A 22524-nucleotide genomic window follows, 5' to 3' on the forward strand; every position below is an offset into this window, starting at 1 on the left:
AATCACCTGATAGAGGAGGATGATGGTGGTGATGATCTGGGGAGGGAGGGAGGGAGGGGAGAGATGTAATTGGTCCGGGAGTAGAAGATAATCACCTGATAGAGGCGGATGATGGAGGGAGGGAGGGAGGGAGGGAGGGAGGGAGGGGAGAGATGTGATTGGTCCGGAGTAGAAGATAATCACCTGATAGAGGCGGATGATGGAGGGAGGGAGGAGGGAGGGGAGGGAGGGAGGGAGAGATGTGATTGGTCCGGAGAAGAAGATAATAATCACCTGATAGAGGAGATGATGGTGGTGAGATCTGGGAGGGAGGGAGGGAGGGGAGAGATGGTGATTGGTCCGGAGTAGAAGATAATCACCTGATAGAGGCGGATGATGGAGGGAGGGAGGGAGGGAGGGGAGAGATGTGATTGGTCCGGAGGAGAAGATAATAATCACCTGATAGAGGCGGATGATATGTGGATGTCGCAGTTGTTTCATAATCTGGACCTCTCTGTAGATCTTCTCCAGGTTGGATCGGTCCAGACGAGTTTTATCAATGATCTTAATGGCAACCTAATGGGAGGCAACAATGAAACATCATGACTGGCCCCCCATGGTGCCTCCACCCAGAATAATACTGCCCCCCCCCCATGGAGCCTCCACCACCCAGAAATAATACTGCCCCCCCCCCCCATGGTGCCTCCACCACCCAGAATAATACTGCCCCCCCCCCCCATGGTACCTCCACCCAGAATAATACTGCCCCCCAATGGTGCCTCCACCCAGAATAATACTGCCCCCCATGGTGCCTCCACCCAGAATAATACTGCCCCCCCCATGGTGCCTCCACCCAGAATAATACTGCCCCCCCCATGGTGCCTCCACCCAGAATAATACTGCCCCCCATGGTGCCTCCACCCAGAATAATACTGCCCCCCATGGTGCCTCCACCCAGAATAATTACTGCCCCCCATGGTGCCTCCACCCAGAATAAGACTGCCCCCCATGGTGCCTCTACCACCCAGAATAAGACTGCCCCCCCCCGCCCACATGGTGCCTCTACCACCCAGAATAAGACTGCCCCCCCCCACATGGTGCCTCTACCACCCAGAATAAGACTGCCCCCCCCGCCCCCATGGTGCCTCTACCACCCAGAATAAGACTGCCCCCCCCCCCCCCCACCATGGTGCCTCTACCACCCAGAATAAGACTGCCCCCCCCCCACATGGTGCCTCTACCACCCAGAATAAGACTGCCCCCCCCCCCACATGGTGCCTCTACCACCCAGAATAAGACTGCCCCCCCCGCCCACATGGTGCCTCTACCACCCAGAATAAGACTGCCCCCCCCCCCCATGGTGCCTCTACCACCCAGAATAAGACTGCCCCCCCCCCCATGGTGCCTCTACCACCCAGAATAAGACTGCCCCCCCCCCATGGTGCCTCTACCACCCAGAATAAGACTCCCCCCCCCCCCCATGGTGGCTCTACCACCCAGAATAAGACTGCCCCCCCCCCCCCATGGTGCCTCTACCACCCAGAATAAGACTCCCCCCCCCCCCCATGGTGCCTCTACCACCCAGAATAAGACTCCCCCCCCCCCCCATGGTGCCTCTACCACCCAGAATAAGACTGCCCCCCCCCATGGTGCCTCTACCACCCAGAATAAGACTGCCCCCCCCCCCATGGTGCCTCTACCACCCAGAATAAGACTGCCCCCCCCCCCATGGTGCCTCTACCACCCAGAATAAGACTGCCCCCCCCCCCCCCATGGTACCTCTAGGCCCAAAGCACCTCCTCAGGGCCCCCCTCCTCTCCAGGCCTCTTACCTGTGTGTTGGTGACCCGGTGCCTCGCCAGTTTCACCACCGCAAAGTTCCCCTTTCCCAGAGTCCTTCAATGTCATAAAAGCCGACGCGGAGGGGCCTCCGGGGGGCGCTGCCCGCAGCACAATTGTCCTTTAGTACCACCATCCTGCAACCAGAGAAGAGAGGCTTAGATGATGGGGGAGGAAAATCGGGGGATGGAGGAGGATACGGCACAACGTCTCCTGGACTGGGTGACGAGTGTATATATATATATATATTAGATTGTAAGCTCTCAGGAGCAGGGCCTTCCGATCCCTTCTGTACTGAACTGTATGTCTGCCCTCAGGATGTAAAGTATATAGGGTGAGGGGGGTCTACGGGGTGTATATATAGGGTGAGGGGGGTCTACAGGGCGTAAATATAGGGTGAGGGGGGGGGGTCTACGGGGTGTGATGGGGGAGGAGGTGTATATCGGTGTGTATATATATATATATAGGGAGGGGGTGTCACCTGTCCCCGGTGTCTCTCACTCTCCTCTCGGTGAGAGGGGGGGGGGGTGTATGTGTGTGTATATATATATATATATATATATATATATATATATATATATATATATATATATATATATATATATATATATATATATATATATATATATATATATAGAGGTCTCTCACCTGTCCCCGGTCTCCTCTCAGTGATGGGGGAGTATGGGGGTATATATGGGGGGAGGGGGTCTCACCTGTCCCCGGTGTCGCTCCTCTCAGTGATGGGGGAGTATGGGGGTATATATGGGGGAGGGGGTCTCACCTGTCCCCGGTGTCGCTCCTCTCAGTGATGGGGGAGGGGGGTGTAGAGGGGTATATATGGGGGGGGGTATATGTTGGAGGGGAGGGGGTCTCTCACCTGTCCCCGGTTTCCTCTCTGTGATGGGGGGGGGGGGGGGGTGTATAGGGTTATATGTTGGGGGAGGGGGTGTATAGGGTTATATGTTGGGGGAGGGGGTGTATAGGGGTATATGTTGGGGGAAGGGGGGTGTATAGGGTTATATGTTGGGGGAGGGGGTGTATAGGGGTATATGTTGGGGGAGGGGGTGTATAGGGGTATATGTTGGGGGAGGGGGTGTATAGGGGTATATGTTGGGGGGAGGGGAGTGTATAGGGGTATATGTTGGGGGGAGGGGTGTATAGGGTTATATGTTGGGGGAGGGGGTGTATAGGGTTATATGTTGGGGGAGGGGGTGTATAGGGTTATATGTTGGGGGAGGGGGTTGTATAGGGTATATGTTGGGGGAAGGGGTGTATAGGGGTATATGTTGGGGGAGGGGGTGTATAGGGGTATATGTGGGCGGAGGGGGAGTATAGGGGTATATGTTGGGCGGAGGGGGTGTATAGGGGTATATATGGGGGGAGGGGGTCTCACCTGTCCCCGGTGTCGCTCCTCTCGGTGGTGGGCGAGGGGGGGTATATATCTATATAGGGGAGAGGGGGGGGGGTTGTATAGGGGTATATGTTGGGGGAAGGGGGGTATTTGGGGTATATGTTGGGGGAGGGGGTCTCACTTGTCCCCGGTCTCCTCTCGGTGATGGGGGTATGTAGAGGTATATGTTGGGGGTGTATAGGGGTATATATTATGGGGGAGGGGAGGGGGTCTCACCTGTCCCCGGTGTCTCCTCTCAGTGATGGGGGTGTATAGGGGTATATGTGGGGGTGTATGGGGGTATATAATATGGGGGAGGGGAGGGGGTCTCACCTGTCCCCGGTGTCGCTCCTCTCGGTGGTGGGGAGGGGGGGTATATATTATGGGGGAGGGGGTCTCACCTGTCCCCGGTGTCTCCTCTCAGTGATGGGGGTGTATAGAGGTATATGTTGGGGGAAGGGGGGTGTATAGAGGTATATGTTGGGGGAAGGGGGGTGTATAGGGGTATATGTTGGGGGTGTATGGGGGTATATATTATGGGGGAGGGGGTGTATAGGGGTATATGTTGGGGGAAGGGGGGTGTATAGAGGTATATGTTGGGGGAAGGGGGGTGTATAGGGGTATATGTTGGGGGAAGGGGGGTGTATAGGGGTATATGTTGGGGGAAGGGGGTGTATAGGGGTATATGTTGGGGGAAGGGGGGTGTATAGGGGTATATGTTGGGGGAAGGGGGGTGTATAGGGGTATATGTTGGGGGAAGGGGGGTGTATAGGGGTATATGTTGGGGGAAGGGGGGTGTATAGAGGTATATGTTGGGGGAAGGGGGGTGTATAGGGGTATATGTTGGGGGAGGGGGGTGTATAGGGGTATATGTTGGGGGTGTATGGGGGTATATAATTATGGGGGAGGGGGTCTCTCTCAGTGATAGGGGTGTATAGGGGTATATGTAGGGGGTATATGTTGGGGGAAGGGGGGTCTCACCTGTCCTCGGTGTCTCCTCTCAGTGATGGGGGTGTATGGGGGTATATATTATGGGGGAGGGGGTCTCACCTGTCCCCGGTCTCCTCTCGGTGATGGGGGTATGTAGGGGTATATGTTGGGGGTGTATGGGGGTATATATTATGGGGGAAGGGGGGTGTATGGGGGTATATGTTGGGGGAAGGGGGGTGTATAGGGGTATATGTTGGGGGAGGGGGTGTATAGGGGTATATGTTGGGGGAAGGGGGGTGTATAGGGGTATATGTTGGGGGAAGGGGGGTGTATAGGGGTATATGTTGGGGGAAGGGGGGTGTATAGGGGTATATGTTGGGGGGGGAGTGTATAGGGGTATATGTTGGGGGAAGGGGGGTGTTATAGGGGTATATGTTGGGGGAAGGGGTGTGTATAGAGGTATATGATGGGGGAAGGGGGTGTATAGGGGTATATGTTGGTATGTATAGAGTTACATATGTTGGTGTATGGGGGTACTATATTATGGGGGAGGGGGTCTCCTCTCAGTGATAGGGGTGTATAGGGGTATATGTTGGGGGTATATGTTGGGGGAAGGGGGGTCTCACCTGTCCCCGGTGTCTCTCACTCTCCGCTCCTCTCCGCTCTCCGGTCTCTCATTCTTCTCCTCTCAGGAGGTCACGTGCTTCTTTGCCTCACTCACCCCGAGAGGCTCCGCCCCATTGGCGTCACACTGACGTCAACCCCTGCTGGACTCCGCCCCGTTGCCTAGAGACCGGGAAGTGTGACGCGCGCGGTGATGTCGCCGTCTCCATGGAGACCGGCCGGTGACGTCAGAGAACAGCTGGCTCCATAATCGTCAGGTTTCAGTTTCATCCAACGGCGCCTGCGCACTCCAAACGTGACGTCAGTGGACAGCGGAGGAGCGACACCTGGCGGCAGCATGGAAGGATGCAGCCAGGAATGATGTATAGGGATCCCAGGGGGCCCCATCTATGTCACAGGGGCCCCAACTCTCCTAAAAGGACCCCGACTTCTCCAGACTGTCCTCAACTATACCCCAGGAGGCCCCAAATATTCCACAGGGGCCCCACTTCTTCCAGAGAGACCACAACTCCTCCACAGGGGCCCCACTTCTTCCAGAGAGACCCCAACTCCTCCACAGGGGCCCCACTTCTTCCAGAGAGACCACAACTCCTCCACAGGGGCCCCACTTCTTCCAGAGAGACCCCAACTCCTTCACAGGGGCCCCACTTCTTCCAGAGAGACCCCAACTCCTCCACAGGGGCCCCACTTTGTACCCAAGGACCCCAAATATTCCACAAGGACCCCAACTCCTCCTCAGAAGCCCACCCTTCTAAACAGGGGCTCCACATTTCCCAGAGGGGCCCTATCTATTTCATAGGAGCCCCCACTTTCTCAGAGAGACCCCATCAATCTCACAGAGTCCACCGCTTTCCCAAAAGGACCCCAACTCTTCCCCAGGGACCCCACTTTTTTTTTACAAGGCCTCAACTTTCCTAGAGGGATGGCACTTTTCCACAGGGACCCCAACTTTTCTATAGTGGCTCCTACTTGTCAAGAGGGACCCCACATCCTATACAAGGGCCCATCCTCCTCCATGGGGGCCCCAACTTCTATAAAGGGACCCTACCTTCTTTACAAGGCCCATCCTTCTCCACAGGGACTCCTTGGTCTCCAGAGGGGCCCCAACTATTTTGTAGGAGCCCGTTATTCTATAAGAGGCCCATTTTTTCACAGAAACCCCAGCTATCTTACAGGGGCCACATGTCCCCCAAACCTCTCCAGACAGACCTCAATTATTTCAAAGGGACCCAAACTCTTCCACAGGGGCCCCACTTTTATTTTACAAGGGCCCTAACTTTCCTTGCAGGACCCCAACATTTCCATAGGGGCCCCTCTTTCTTCAGAGGGAGCCTACCTCCTGTACATGGGCCCATAACTTCTATAGAGGGGACCCCCAACTGTTTCACAAGGGACCATTCTCCTCAGGGGCCCCCATCTATCCTGAAGGGGCATCAATTCTTCTATACAGACCCTACTTTTTTCACAAGGGCCCAAACTTTCCCAGAGGGACCCCACTTGTTTACCGCAGCCCCAATTTCTCCAGAGGGACCCAAACTACTCTAAAGGGGCCCTGACTTGTCCAGAAGGACTCCACCTATTTCACAAGGGGCCATCTTCCACAGTGGCTCCAACTTATTCAAAGGGGGCCCACCTCCTGTACAAGGGCCCATCCTCCTCCACAGCAGCCCCAACTCTCTAAAGGGACCCCAGACTGTTTCACAAGGGTCTATTCTCCTCATGGGCCCTATCTATCCTGGAGGGGCATCAATTCCACCACACAGGCCTGCTTTTTTCACAAGGGCCCCAACTTCTTTACAGCAGACCCAGCTTCTCTAGAGGGACTCAAACTACTCTATAAAGGGGCTCCACCTCTTTCACAAGAGCCCATCTTGTACAGTGGCCTAACTTCTTCGGAGGTTGCCCATCTTCCATTCAAGGGCCAATCCTCATTCACAGGGGCCCCGACTTTTACAAAAGCAACCCAGCTCCTTCTCAGGACCCAAGCATTTTACATTGGCTTCAAATCCTCTACAGCAAGGGTCTCAAAATGGTGGCCCTCCAGCTGTTGCGAAACTACAAGTCCCAAAAGTCATTGCAAGGCTGGCAGTTACAAGCATGACTCCCACAGGCAGAGGGGGTGATGGGACTTCTAGTTTGGCAACAGCTGGAGGGCCGTCAGTTTGAGACCCCTAGTCTACAAGGACCCCCCTTTTATCTATTATTTATTGGCAGAGGCTGCTTTTTTTATTCTTCATTATTCGTTTTGCCTCTTGCCTTGATCTTGCTGTAACATGGCCCCATCTTCTCCAGAGGAACCCCAACTCTTTCACATAGACCTTGTTTCCTCCACAGGGGCCCTATCTTTTCCAGAGGGACCCCACCCTTTTTAATAAAGGGTTTATCCTTCTCCACTGGGACCCCGATTTCTCCAGAGGGATGCCACCTCTTTCACAGGGGCCCATTCTCTTTCTCAGGGGCCCCAACTTTCCCAAAAGGTTCCCATCCCCTTCACAGGGGCCAACTATTCCAAATAACCCATTGCTCTTAGAAGGACTTCTATTCCTTTAGAAGTGGCTTTATCCCTTCCAGAATGGCTCACCTTTCCCCATGGTCCCTGATGCCCCACCATCTCTGCTTCCGTTTTGGAGGCCCTGGTTCCCCTGACAAACTTTTTGGATGTATGCAGATTGCACAGATAGGAGGTCCTGGTACAGGCAGGAAGCTTTAGGAGGTCATTGTACAAGCAGGGAGCTCTAGGAGGTCCTGGTACAGGCAGGAACCTCTAGGAGGTCCTGGTACAGGCAGGAACCTCTAGAAGGTTCTGGTACAGGCAGGAAGCTCTAGGAGGTCATTGTACAAGCAGGAAGCTCTAGGAGGTCCTGGTACAGGCAGGAACCTCTAGAAGGTTCTGGTACAGGCAGGAAGCTCTAGGAGGTCATTGTACAGGCAGGAAGCTTTAGGAGGTCATTGTACAGGCAGGAAGCTCTAGGAGGTGCTGGTACAGGCAGGGAGCTCTAGGAGGTCCTGGTACAGGCAGGAAGCTCTAGGAGGTCATTGTACAAGCAGGAAGCTCTAGGAGGTCCAGGTAAAGGCAGGAACCTCTAGGAGGTCCTGGTACAGGCAGGAACCTCTAGGAGGTCCTGGTACAGGCAGGAAGCTCTAGGAGGTCATTGTACAAGCAGGAAGCTCTAGGAGGTCATTGTACAAGCAGGAAGCTCTAGGAGGTCCTGGTACAGGCAGGAAGCTCTAGGAGGTGCTGGTACAGGCAGGAAGCTTTAGGAGATCATTGTACAAGCAGGAAGCTCTAGGAGGTCATTGTACAAGCAGGAAGCTCTAGGAGGTCATTGTACAAGCAGGAAGCTCTAGGAGGTCCTGGTACAGGCAGGAAGCTCTAGGAGGTGCTGGTACAGGCAGGAAGCTTTAGGAGATCATTGTACAAGCAGGAAGCTCTAGGAGGTCCTGGTACAGGCAGGGAACTCTAGGAGGTCATTGTACAAGCAGGAAGCTCTAGGAGGTGCTGGTACAGGCAGGGAACTCTAGGAGGTCATTGTACAAGCAGGAAGCTCTAGGAGGTCCTGGTACAGGCAGGGAACTCTAGGAGGTCATTGTACAAGCAGGAAGCTCTAGGAGGTCCTGGTACAGGCAGGAAGCTCTAGCAGGTCCAGGTACAGGCAGGAAGCTCTTAGCCCTTGTACACACGGTCGCACGTTCCGGCCACAAAATCCGTCAGATTTTTTCAGACGGATTTTGTCCGAAACTGGTGTTGCATACACACGGTCGGACAAAGTTGTCGGAAAATTAGATCGTTCGGAACGTGATGACATTTGTTCGTTACGACGGGACTACGTTCAGGCTAGTAGCCAATAGCTTTGGTGTAGGAATTTGATCTGAGCATGCGTGGCACTTTGTCCGATCGGATCATGTTGTCTGAAAATTTTATATCCAGCCCTCAAACTTTGTTGGTCGGACATTCCGACAGAAAAAGTCAGATGGAGCCCACACACGGTCGGATTATCTGACAACACGGTCCGATCGGACATTTTCGGTCGGAATGTCCGACTGTGTGTACAAGGGCTAAGAGGTCCTGGTACAGGCAGGAATCTATATTAGGTTTGCATGGTTCATAGATGGTACACACCATCAGCACCACATGGAAGCTCACAGCACACATCAGTTAAGTACAAAATATATATGTGTCACAACCTCTCATGAAACCAACTGAGGCATGGTCAACATCAGGCTTCCAGAGGGGAAGGCTGAACTTCCCCAGAGGGTCAAAACTCTACCAGATGAGATGGAATTTTTTCCAGTGGAATTTCAGTTCTCCCAGAGGGCCTTAACTCTTCCAGAGGAGGAGGATAAGCTCTCCCAAAGGGCCTAACTTTTCTAGAGGAGGAGGGTAAACTTTCCCAGAGGGCCCCAACTCTTCCATACGAGGAGGATAAACTCTCCCACAAGGCCCCAGCTCTTCCAGTTGAGGAGGACTTCTTTTCCAGAGAGATTTGAACTCTTGCAGATGGCCTCAACTCTTTGGGAGAGTTTGTCCCCGTCCTTAAGAGTCCCTCAACTCTCCCAGATGCCCCTAACTCCTCCAGATTAGGATGATCTCTCCAAGAGAACCCCCGGTTCTTCCAGGGGGCCCCAACCTCTCTCAGAGGGCCTGAACTCTTTCAAATGAAATGGACATCTTTTCCAGAGGGATTTCAACTCTTGCAGAGGACCTCAACTCCTCTAGAGGAGGAAGATGAACTCTCCCAGAGGCCGTCAACTCTTCTGAAGGAGGAGGATGAACTCTCCCAGAGGGCTTCAACTCTTCTGAAGGAGGAGGGTGAACTCTCCCAGAGGGCTTCAACTCTTCCAGATGGGAAGGAAATATTTTCTGGAGGGCTCCAAAGTCTCCCAGAAGGCCTCAACTCTTTCAAAGATGGAGGCCAATTTCTCCCAGGCATCCCCAAGCCATTCCAAAATCCCCAACTCTTCCAGATGAGGACGATCTCCTCACCAAGAGAACCCCCAACTCTGCCAGAGGGCTCCCAACTCTTGCTGCTGAGAAATACATATTTTCCAGAGGGATTTCAACTCCTCTTGAGGGCCAAAATCATTCAAGATAAGGAGGACATCTTTTCCGGAAGGCTTCTAACTTTTCCAGAGGGCCTCAGCTCTTTTCAGGTGGCATCTTTTTCAGAGGGATTTCAACTCTTGTAGAGGCTCTCAACTCTTCCAGGGGAGGAGGACGAACTCCCCCAGAGGGCCTCAACTCTTCTGGAAGAGCAGACTGAACTTTCCAAGATTCCTCCAGTTGAGGGAGGAGGACATATTTTCAAATAGAATTTCATTTTCCCTGAGGGCCTCAACACTTCCAGATGAGAAGGATGACATTTCTTAGAGGACCTCAACTCTTCCAGATGGGAGGGGCATCTTTTCCAGAGGGCTCCACACTCTTCCAGAGGAAGGAGGATGAACTCTACCACAGGTCCCCAACTTTTCCAGAGGGCTCCAAACTCTTCCAGAGGAGGAGGATGAACTCTACCACAGGTCCCCAACTTTTCCAGAGGGCTCCACACTCTTCCAGAGGAAGGAGGATGAACTCTACCACAGGTCCCCAACTTTTCCAGAGGGCTCCACACTCTTCCAGAGGAAGGAGGATGAACTCTACCACAGGTCCCCAACTTTTCCAGAGGAATTCAGCTATCACAGAGGGCCTCAACTCTTCCAGGGTATAATTCCTCCTGAGGGCCTAATTATTACATATGAGGAGAACGTCATTTGCGGAGGGCTCTTAACTCTTCCAGAGGTCCCTAACTCTCTCCCAAATGAGAAGGGTAATCTTTCTCAGGGGGCTCCCAACTCTTCCAGAGGGCCACATTCCCCCAGAGGTCCCTTACTCTTTCAGATGAGAAGGATGTTCTTTAGGAATTTCAGAGGGCTCCCATTTTTTTCAGGGCTAAACTCTCCCAGAATTGTCCATCATTTCCAGAGGACTTGAACTCCTCCAAGTGAGAAGGAAGATCTGTCTAAGAGCACCCCCCCCCCCCCCCAGGTCTCTCAGAGGGCCCCTAACTCTTCTAGATGAGGAGGCAAAATCTTCCAGATGGCCTCAAACCTTACAGAGGAAGAGGGGAGAGGAAAACACTTCCAGAGCCCCCCCCCATTCTAGAGACCCCCAATTCTTCCAGAGAGTTTTATATATAGAGGTTCTGTACTATGTCAGGGGAGGGAGTTGTATATACAGAGACTTGACACTGTTTTGTGGGAGGGGGTTGTATAAACACAAATTCTGTATTACATGGGGGGGTTGTATATACAGAGATTCTGTATTACATGGGGGGGGGGGGGGGGTATATATACAGATTTTGTACTATGGGGGGGGGTTGTATATACAGAGATTCTGCATTATATTGGGAAGGGTGGGTATATATAGAGATTTTGTACTATGGGGGGGTTGTATATACAGAGATTCTGTATTATACTGGGAAGGGGGGGGGGGTATATAAAAATTGTGTACTATATGTGGGGGATGGAACACAACATAATAATATCCTTATCAGAAGACAGACAAGTCTCTACAGAATTCAGTAAAAAATAAATCTCTGCGGAGGAACGGTCAACGTTTTATTATCCTTTAAACCAACCAGGAGAACATGAGAAACAGCAACTTTGTAGAAGAATGACATCAGCTCCAGTATATGATGTCACCAGCGTGTAACAATATATGACAATATTACGACATCACAGCAGATAGCATGATGACATCACAGGTCCATTAATCTGCAGCCCCCCTGACTTCCTCCAGCAGCTCCTCGGCGGTCCTCTGCAGTTGTGTGTTGGCGCTCAATGAAAGCTCCATGATGCTGGGCAGACATTCCTGTACCTCCCCCCACAGCCGCCTCAGAACGTCCGGATCTACAACCACCGACTGGAAGAGGAGCAGAGCGTGCAAGCAGACCTCGGCGTCCGGATCTGCAGAGAGAAGAACAACTTCATCACCCTGACATGGAGACAGAGGATGGAAGACATATATGACGGGTGCCACCCTGACATATGATGGCTCAGTCCTTCCTTCTCTGCGCTGGACGCTCAGCTGTCGGCTAATTGCCAGCTCCCATCTCTCCACAGTGACTCACCTGTTGATGATATCCTGCTCGTCAGTCCTGCCTACTTAAGCCATCCAGTCCAGATGATATCTGCCTTCACCCTGGTTACATCTCTAGAGATGCTCTCCTGTGTTCCCGTATGAAGATTTGCTTGGCTGACATTTGTTCTGGCTCCAGATCCTGCTTGCTGTTCTACTACACTGTTCTCTGACTCCCTGACATTTGGCTTGTCTGACTATCTGTTCCGGTTCCTGAACTCTGACTATATTTTGACTCTTTTACTCTGTTTACCTTTTTTTATTATTATTAAACAGTGAGATTTAATTGTACTTCAGTCTCAGTCTGATTCATGGATTCTTAAAGTGTGCCACCCTGACATGAAGACAGAAGATGGGGGACATGTATGACGGGTGCCACCCTGACATGGAGACAGAGGATGAGGGACATGTATGACGGGTGCCACCCTGACATGGAGACAGAAGATGGGGGACATGTATGATGGGTGCCACTCTGACATGGAGACAGAGGATGAGGGACATGTATGATGGGTGCCACCGTGACATGGAGACAGAAGATGGGGGACATGTATGATGGGTGCCACCCTGACATGAAGACAGTAGATGGGGGACATGTATGACGGGTACCACCCTGACATGGAGACAGAGGATGGAAGACATGTATGACGGGTGCCACCCTGACATGGAGACAGAAGATGGCGGACATGTATGACAGGTGCCACCCTTACATGAAGACAGAAGATGGGGGACATGTATGACGGGTGCCACCCTGACATGGAGACATAAGATGGCGGACATGTATGACAGGTGCCACCCTGACATGAAGACAGAAGATGGGGGACATGTATGAGGGGTGCCACCCTGACATGGAGACATAAGATGGCGGACATGTATGACAGGTGCCACCCTGACAGGAAGACAGAAGATGGGGGACATGTATGACAGGTGCCACCCTGACATGAAGACAGAAGATGGGGGACATGTATGACGGGTGCCACCCTGACATGGAGACAGAAGATGGCAGACATGTAAGACAGGTGCCACCCTGACATGGAGACAGAAGATTGGGAACATGTATGACGGGTGCCACCCTGACATGAAGACAGAAGATGGGGGACATGTATGACGGGTGCCACCCTGACATGGAGACAGAGGATGAGGGACATGTATGACGGGTGCCACCCTGACATGGAGACAGAAGATGGGGGACATGTATGATGGGTGCCACTCTGACATGGAGACAGAGGATGAGGGACATGTATGATGGGTGCCACCGTGACATGGAGACAGAAGATGGGGGACATGTATGATGGGTGCCACCCTGACATGAAGACAGTAGATGGGGGACATGTATGACGGGTACCACCCTGACATGGAGACAGAGGATGGAAGACATGTATGACGGGTGCCACCCTGACATGGAGACAGAAGATGGCGGACATGTATGACAGGTGCCACCCTTACATGAAGACAGAAGATGGGGGACATGTATGACGGGTGCCACCCTGACATGGAGACATAAGATGGCGGACATGTATGACAGGTGCCACCCTGACATGAAGACAGAAGATGGGGGACATGTATGAGGGGTGCCACCCTGACATGGAGACATAAGATGGCGGACATGTATGACAGGTGCCACCCTGACAGGAAGACAGAAGATGGGGGACATGTATGACAGGTGCCACCCTGACATGAAGACAGAAGATGGGGGACATGTATGACGGGTGCCACCCTGACATGGAGACAGAAGATGGCAGACATGTAAGACAGGTGCCACCCTGACATGGAGACAGAAGATTGGGAACATGTATGACGGGTGCCACCCTGACATGGAGACAGAAGATTGGGAACATGTATGACGGGTGCCACCCTGACATGGAGACAGAAGATGGGGGACATGTATGACGGGTGCCACCCTGACATGGAGACAGAAGATTGGGAACATGTATGACGGGTGCCACCCTGACATGGAGACAGAAGATTGGAAACATGTATGACGGGTGCCACCCTGACATGGAGACAGAAGATGGGGGACATGTATGACGGGTGCCACCCTGACATGGAGACAGAAGATGGCGGACATGTATGACAGGTGCCACCCTGACATGGAGACAGAAGATTGGGAACATGTATGACGGGTGCCACCCTGACATGGAGACAGAAGATTGGGAACATGTATGACGGGTGCCACCCTGACATGGAGATAGAAGATGGGGGACATGTATGACGGGTGCCACCCTGACATGGAGACAGAAGATGGCAGACATGTAAGACAGGTGCCACCCTGACATGGAGACAGAAGATTGGGAACATGTATGACGGGTGCCACCCTGACATGGAGACAGAAGATGGGGGACATGTATGACGGGTGCCACCCTGACATGGAGACAGAAGATGGCAGACATGTAAGACAGGTGCCACCCTGACATGGAGACAGAAGATGGGGGACATGTATGACGGGTGCCACCCTGACATGGAGACAGAAGATGGCGGACATGTATGACAGGTGCCACCCTGACATGGAGACAGAAGATTGGGAACATGTATGACGGGTGCCACCCTGACATGGAGACAGAAGATTGGGAACATGTATGACGGGTGCCACCCTGACATGGAGACAGAAGATGGCGGACATGTATGACAGGTGCCACCCTGACATGAAGACAGAAGATGGGGGACATGTATGACGGGTGCCACCCTGACATGGAGACATAAGATGGCGGACATGTATGACAGGTGCCACCCTGACATGAAGACAGAAGATGGGGGACATGTATGACAGGTGCCACCCTGACATGAAGACAGAAGATGGGGGACATGTATGACGGGTGCCACCCTGACATGGAGACAGAAGATGGCGGACATGTATGACAGGTGCCACCCTGACATGAAGACAGAAGATGGGGGACATGTATGACGGGTGCCACCCTGACATGGAGACATAAGATTGGGAACATGTATGACGGGTGCCACCCTGACATGGAGACAGAAGATGGGGGACATGTATGACGGGTGCCACCCTGACATGGAGACAGAAGATGGCAGACATGTAAGACAGGTGCCACCCTGACATGGAGACAGAAGATGGGGGACATGTATGACGGGTGCCACCCTGACATGGAGACAGAAGATGGCGGACATGTATGACAGGTGCCACCCTGACATGAAGACAGAAGATGGGGGACATGTATGACGGGTGCCACCCTGACATGGAGACATAAGATGGCGGACATGTATGACAGGTGCCACCCTGACATGAAGACAGAAGATGGGGGACATGTATGACGGGTGCCACCCTGACATGGAGACATAAGATGGCGGACATGTATGACAGGTGCCACCCTGACATGAAGACAGAAGATGGGGGACATGTATGACAGGTGCCACCCTGACATGAAGACAGAAGATGGGGGACATGTATGACGGGTGCCACCCTGACATGGAGACAGAAGATGGCGGACATGTATGACAGGTGCCACCCTGACATGAAGACAGAAGATGGGGGACATGTATGACGGGTGCCACCCTGACATGGAGACATAAGATGGCGGACATGTATGACAGGTGCCACCCTGACATGAAGACAGAAGATGGGGGACATGTATGACAGGTGCCACCCTGACATGAAGACAGAAGATGGGGGACATGTATGACGGGTGCCACCCTGACATGGAGACAGAGGATGGAAGACATGTATGATGGGTGCCACCGTGACATGGAGACAGAAGATGGAGGACATGTATGACGGGTGCCACCCTGACATGGAGACAGAAGATGGCGGACATGTATGACAGGTGCCACCCTGACAAGGAGACAGAGGATGGAAGAAATGTATGATGGGTGCCACCCGTACATGGAGACAGAGGATGGAGGACATGTATGACAGGTGCCACCCTGACATGGAGACAGAAGATGGCGGACATGTATGACAGGTGCCACCCTGACATGGAGACAGAAGATGGAGGACATGTATGACAGGTGCCACCCTGACATGGAGACAGAGGATGGAGGACATGTATGACAGGTGCCACCCTGACATAGAGACAGAAGATGGCGGACATGTATGACAGGTGCCACCCTGACATGGAGACAGAAGATGGCGGACATGTATGACAGGTGCCACCCTGACATGGAGACAGAGGATGGAAGACATGTATGACGGGTGCCACCCTAACATGGAGACAGAAGATGGGGGACATGTATGACAGGTGCCACCCTGACATGGAGACAGAAGATGGAGGACATATATGACGGGTGCTACCCTGACATGGAGACAGAAGATGGCGGACATGTATGACAGGTGCCACCCAACACCCCATTATCCCTGTCCAGCACCCCGTTATGCCTGTCCAACACCCCATTATCCCTGTCCAGCACCCGGTAACCTGTGTTCATCATCTAACCATACAACCTGCACCCTGCAGTCTCAATCCATGCCATCAGAGCACCATGTGTGATAGGAGAATGTCCTCCCACCCCATGTCTGTAACCCTGGGAGAGGGCAGAAGGCAGACGTGTAGTTACCCTCCAGGGGCAGATAATGAAGATTTTCTGGGAAAATCCAACCAGCCATTGGAATCCTGTGCTGGGTACATCTGCCCAGGAATGGTATGCCAATCGTCTGCAGACTGGATGTTGGCAATCTAATGACAATGGGCACCTTTGCATTTGTTCGCACAGCACAGTGACCGGGTATTGTAGGTGACATGGTCCACCAGGGCCATGATGTCATCAGAGCTTCAACCAATCACATTCCTCTCCATGAGAAAATGACAGGAGGATTCTGATTGCTGTGGAGTATCACAACCTGGGACATTCCATTCCTCAGACACGCCCATCTAGGAGGCCACAGAGTGCGGGTTCTTTATTAGTATCCGGGGGTGACTTCACCTGGTTCTATGGACATTGGTCCTTGCTGCCTGGACTGACCTAACCTGGTTCTGTGGACATTGGTCCTTGCTGCCTGGACTGACCTCACCTGGTTCTATGGACACTGGTCCTTGCTGCCTGGACTGACCTCACCTGGTTCTGTGGACACTGGTCCTTGCTGCCTGGACTGACCTCACCTGGTTCTATGGACACTGGTCCTTGCTGCCTGGACTGACCTCACCTGGTTCTGTGGACACTGGTCCTTGCTGCCTGGACTGACCTCACCTGGTTCTGTGGACACTGGTCCTTGCTGCCTGGACTGACCTCACCTGGTTCTATGGACACTGGTCCTTGCTGCCTGGACTGACCTCACCTGGTTCTATGGACACTGGTCCTTGCTGCCTGGACTGACCTCACCTGGTTCTGTGGACACTGGTCCTTGCTGCCTGGACTGACCTCACCTGGTTCTATGGACACTGGTCCTTGCTACCTGGACTGACCTCACCTGGTTCTATGGACACTGGTCCTTACTGCCTGGACTGACCTCACCTGGTTCTATAGACATTGGTCCTTGCTGCCTGGACTGACCTCACCTGGTTCTATGGACACTGGTCCTTGCTGCCTGGACTGACCTCACCTGGTTCTATGGACACTGGTCCTTGCTGCCTGGAATGACCTCACCGGGTTCTGTGGACATTGGTCTTTGCTGCCTGGACTGACCTCACCTGGTTCTAAGGAAACTGGTCCTTGCTGCCTGGACTGATCTCACCTGGTTCTGTGGACACTGGTCCTTGCTGCCTGGACTGACCTCACCTGGTTCTATGGACACTGATCCTTGCTGCCTGGACTGACCTCAACTGGTTCTATGGACACTGGTCCTTACTGCCTGGACTGACCTCACCTGGTTCTATGGACACTGGTCCTTACTGCCTGGACTGACCTCACCTGGTTCTGTGGACACTGGTCCTTGCTGCCTGGACTGACCTCACCTGGTTCTATGGACATTGGTCCTTGCTGCCTGGACTGACCTCACCTGCTTTTAAGGAAACTGGTCCTTGCTGCCTGGACTGATCTCACCTGGTTCTGTGGACAATGGTCCTTGCTGCCTGGACTGACCTCACCTGGTTCTATGGACATTGATCCTTGCTGCCTGGACTGACCTCACCTGGTTCTATGGACACTGGTCCTTGCTGCCTGGACTGACCTCACCTGGTTCTGTGGACATTGGTCTTTGCTGCCTGGACTGACCTCACCTGGTTCTAAGGAAACTGGTCCTTGCTGCCTGGACTGACCTCACCTGGTTCTATGGACACTGATCCTTGCTGCCTGGACTGACCTCACCTGGTTCTATGGACACTGGTCCTTACTGCCTGGACTGACCTCACCTGGTTCTATGGACACTGGTCCTTACTGCCTGGACTGACCTCACCTGGTTCTGTGGACACTGGTCCTTGCTGCCTGGACTGACCTCACCTGGTTCTATGGACACTGGTCCTTGCTGCCTGGACTGACCTCACCTGGTTCTGTGGACACTGGTCCTTGCTGCCTGGACTGACCTCACCTGGTTCTGTGGACACTGGTCCTTACTGCCTGGACTGACCTCACCTGGTTCTATGGACATTGGTCCTTGCTGCCTGGACTGACCTCACCTGGTTCTATAGACACTGGTCCTTGCTGCCTGGACTGACCTCACCTGGTTCTATGGACACTGGTCCTTGCTGCCTGGACTGACCTCACCTGGTTCTATGGACATTGGTCCTTGCTGCCTGGACTGATCTCACCTGGTTCTGTGGACACTGGTCCTTGCTGCCTGGACTGACCTCACCTGGTTCTATGGACACTGGTCCTTGCTGCCTGGACTGACCTCACCTGGTTCTATGGTCACTGGTCCTTGCTGCCTGGACTGACCTCACCTGGTTCTATGGACATTGATCCTTGCTGCCTGGACTGACCTCATCTGGTTCTATGGACACTGGTCCTTGCTGCCTGGACTGACCTCACCTGGTTCTATGGACATTGATCCTTGCTGCCTGGACTGACCTCACCTGGTTCTGTGGACATTGGTCCTTGCTGCCTGGACTGACCTCACCTGGTTCTGTGGACACTGGTCCTTGCTGCCTGGACTGACCTCACTTGGTTCTGTGGACACTGGTCCTTGCTGCCTGCACTGACCTCACCTGGTTCTATGGACACTGGTCCTTGCTGCCTGGACTGACCTCACCTGGTTCTATGGACACTGGTCCTTGCTGCCTGGACTGACCTCACCTGGTTCTATGGACACTGGTCCTTGCTGCCTGGACTGACCTCACCTGGTTCTATGGACACTGGTCCTTGCTGCCTGGACTGACCTCACCTGGTTCTGTGGACACTGGTCCTTGCTGCCTGGACTGACCTCACCTGGTTCTGTGGACACTGGTCCTTGCTGCCTGGACTGACCTCACCTGGTTCTATGGACACTGGTCCTTGCTGTCTGGACTGACCTCACCTGGTTCTATGGACACTGGTCCTTACTGCCTGGACTGACCTCACCTGGTTCTATGGACACTGGTCCTTGCTGTCTGGACTGACCTCACCTGGTTCTATGGACACTGGTCCTTGCTGCCTGGACTGACCTCACCTGGTTCTATGGACATTGGTCCTTGCTGCCTGGACTGACCTCACCTGGTTCTATAGACACTGGTCCTTGCTGCCTGGACTGACCTCACCTGGTTCTATGGACACTGGTCCTTGCTGCCTGGACTGACCTCACCTGGTTCTATGGACACTGGTCCTTGCTGCCTGGACTGACCTCACCTGTTTCTATGGACACTGGTCCTTACTGCCTGGACTGACCTCACCTGGTTCTATAGACACTGGTCCTTGCTGCCTGGACTGACCTCACCTGGTTCTATGGACACTGGTCCTTGCTGCCTGGACTGACCTCACCTGGTTCTATGGACACTGGTCCTTGCTGCCTGGACTGACCTCACCTGGTTCTATGGACACTGGTCCTTGCTGCCTGGACTGACCTCACCTGGTTCTATGGACATAGGTCCTTGCTGCCTGGACTGACCTCACCTGGTTCTAAGGAAACTGGTCCTTGCTGCCTGGACTGATCTCACCTGGTTCTATGGACACTGGTCCTTGCTGTCTGGACTGACCTCACCTGGTTCTATGGACACTGGTCCTTGCTGCCTGGACTGATCTCACCTGGTTCTGTGGACACTGGTCCTTGCTGCCTGGACTGACCTCACCTGGTTCTATGGACACTGGTCCTTGCTGCCTGGACTGACCTCACCTGGTTCTATGGACACTGGTCCTTGCTGCCTGGACTGACCTCACCTGGTTCTATGGACACTGGTCCTTGCTGCCTGGACTGACCTCACCTGGTTCTATGGACACTGGTCCTTGCTGCGTGGATTGAACCTCTGCCCCTTTGAAGGTTGTGACTGTGGGTTCCCATTCCTTGCATGTAACATTCCTAATACTTTCCTATTGGTCCTTTAATGTGGTGGGAGGAGCTCCTAATGACCGATGGGGAGACTCCTCCCACCTGAGGTTATAGTATTGATGCAGAAGGGCCAATCCTCATTCAGCGCTGTTTCTGTCAATAGTAACATTTATTAAACAAAAATCTGCGAGGTGGATGGATAAATCAATTCACCCGTAGAAAAAACAGCGCATAATATTCAAATAAAAGAAAAGAAATAATATTCAAATTGCGCTAGTGCAACCTATTGTTCTATGGAAAGAATATTTCTATCTTCCCAAATGTAACCATACAATCACAATATTGTCCATGAACACTGTCCATATATCTAAATTGTACTGAGTACTTAGGATAGTTTCAGGAAACGAATTGAAACAGTATGTCTATTTCAGTCCATCCACAGACAATAAAATTAATAGCCAAAACAAAAATAGAATGTCCTGGTATAAATCAAGAGGAGTGTACGATGCAATCCTCCCTTAATATGAAAAAACAGTGGTCACGAATTTGCTGGGGTACAATCTCAAGACTGGGGTGACCCCCCCTTAGTAATGCTCTTACCAGATATGCCTGGTTACATAGGCTCTTCGAAAATGCTCCTCATCCGCTCGATTTCATCCGGTTCGTCTGCACTAGGTAATACACGGTCGGATGTGCTTAGATACGCGGGCTCTCAGATGTTCCTCATCGGCTGGATCCCATCCACTGCATACACGATCGGATGTGCTTGGTTACACGGGATCTCAGATGTTACTCATCGGCTGGATCCCATCCACTGCATAAGTGCCGGGTGATTCAAGATCTCCGAAAGAAGCAATTACGGGAAACAAACATAGCGTAATACTGTCTTATGAAAACACAATTTATTTAAATAAAAATGTTGCACTCACACAAAGTTAATTCTTTAAAGCATTGGTTCACTCAGCGTGCATAGTTCTTAATCACAGTCTCAGGGGAAATAATAGCATCAGCCGCTAATGGCCGTCACCACTTAGTAGTTCACGGTTAAAGCTGTGCGACTCTTCCTCCCTCCTGTCAGTTCCTCTATGCTGCGAACGTGTGCTACCACCCTGACGCGTTTCGTCGTATTGACATCATCTGAGGATGAGGTCAATACGACGAAACGCGTCAGGGTGGTAGCACACGTTCGCAGCATAGAGGAACTGACAGGAGGGAGGAAGAGTCGCACAGCTTTAACCGTGAACTACTAAGTGGTGACGGCCATTAGCGGCTGATGCTATTATTTCCCCTGAGACTGTGATTAAGAACTATGCACGCTGAGTGAACCAATGCTTTAAAGAATTAACTTTGTGTGAGTGCAACATTTTTATTTAAATAAATTGTGTTTTCATAAGACAGTATTACGCTATGTTTGTTTCCCGTAATTGCTTCTTTCGGAGATCTTGAATCACCCGGCACTTATGCAGTGGATGGGATCCAGCCGATGAGTAACATCTGAGATCCCGTGTAACCAAGCACATCCGATCGTGTATGCAGTGGATGGGATCCAGCCGATGAGGAACATCTGAGAGCCCGCGTATCTAAGCACATCCGACCGTGTATTACCTAGTGCAGACGAACCGGATGAAATCGAGCGGATGAGGAGCATTTTCGAAGAGCCTATGTAACCAGGCATATCTGGTAAGAGCATTACTAAGGGGGGGTCACCCCAGTCTTGAGATTGTACCCCAGCAAATTCGTGACCACTGTTTTTTCATATTAAGGGAGGATTGCATCGTACACTCCTCTGGATTTATACCAGGACATTCTATTTTTGTTTTGGCTATTAATTTTATTGTCTGTGGATGGACTGAAATAGACATACTGTTTCAATTCGTTTCCTGAAACTATCCTAAGTACTCAGTACAATTTAGATATATGGACAGTGTTCATGGACAATATTGTGATTGTATGGTTACATTTGGGAAGATAGAAATATTCTTTCCATAGAACAATAGGTTGCACTAGCGCAATTTGTATATTATTTCTTTTCTTTTATTTGAATATTATGCGCTGTTTTTTCTACGGGTGAATTGATTTATCCATCCACCTCGCAGATTTTTGTTTAATGTTTTTTAGTGGTTTTATTGATTTAATACCTTTTAGCGGTTTTATTGATTTAATACCTTTTAGAACAGCTGCTTAAATTCCACAACTCCCAGGTAGAAAGCATATTTTTTAATGCTAAGCGCCTTTTATTTGCGTGGTTAACGGGCGGAGGTTATCCCAAGCAAAGGCACATATTTGTTCAGTAACATTTATTATGTACCACTTTGGGGCAGATTTATTACAACTGGAGAGTGCAGAATCTGGTGCAGATGAGCATGGC

General features: G+C 52.1%; 1 protein-coding gene and 1 long non-coding RNA gene across 2 annotated transcripts in view; both read right to left on the reverse strand.

Annotated features, from left to right (window-relative positions):
- Positions 1-414: 414 nt before the first annotated feature.
- LOC143984200 (uncharacterized) lies at positions 415-4912 on the reverse strand. The gene is made up of 3 exons (XR_013274718.1): positions 4764-4912; positions 1811-1954; positions 415-555 (listed from the first exon to the last, which is right to left on the reverse strand). It is a non-coding gene; the product is annotated as an uncharacterized LOC143984200 (long non-coding RNA).
- Positions 4913-11337: 6425 nt separating this feature from the next.
- Positions 11338-22524, reverse strand: part of HSF2BP (heat shock transcription factor 2 binding protein) — a 58982-nt gene continuing 47795 nt past the window's right edge. The window contains exon 8 of the mRNA XM_077479465.1: positions 11338-11703. Coding sequence (XP_077335591.1) covers positions 11507-11703 — 197 coding nt within the window. The 3' untranslated portion in view covers positions 11338-11506. The remainder of the gene's footprint in view (positions 11704-22524) is intronic.

The sequence above is a fragment of the Lithobates pipiens genome, unplaced genomic scaffold (assembly GCF_037356315.1).
Source record: "Lithobates pipiens isolate NorthernLeopardFrog02 unplaced genomic scaffold, aLitPip1_a1.2 Scaffold_16, whole genome shotgun sequence".
Lineage (NCBI taxonomy): Eukaryota > Metazoa > Chordata > Amphibia > Anura > Ranidae > Lithobates > Lithobates pipiens.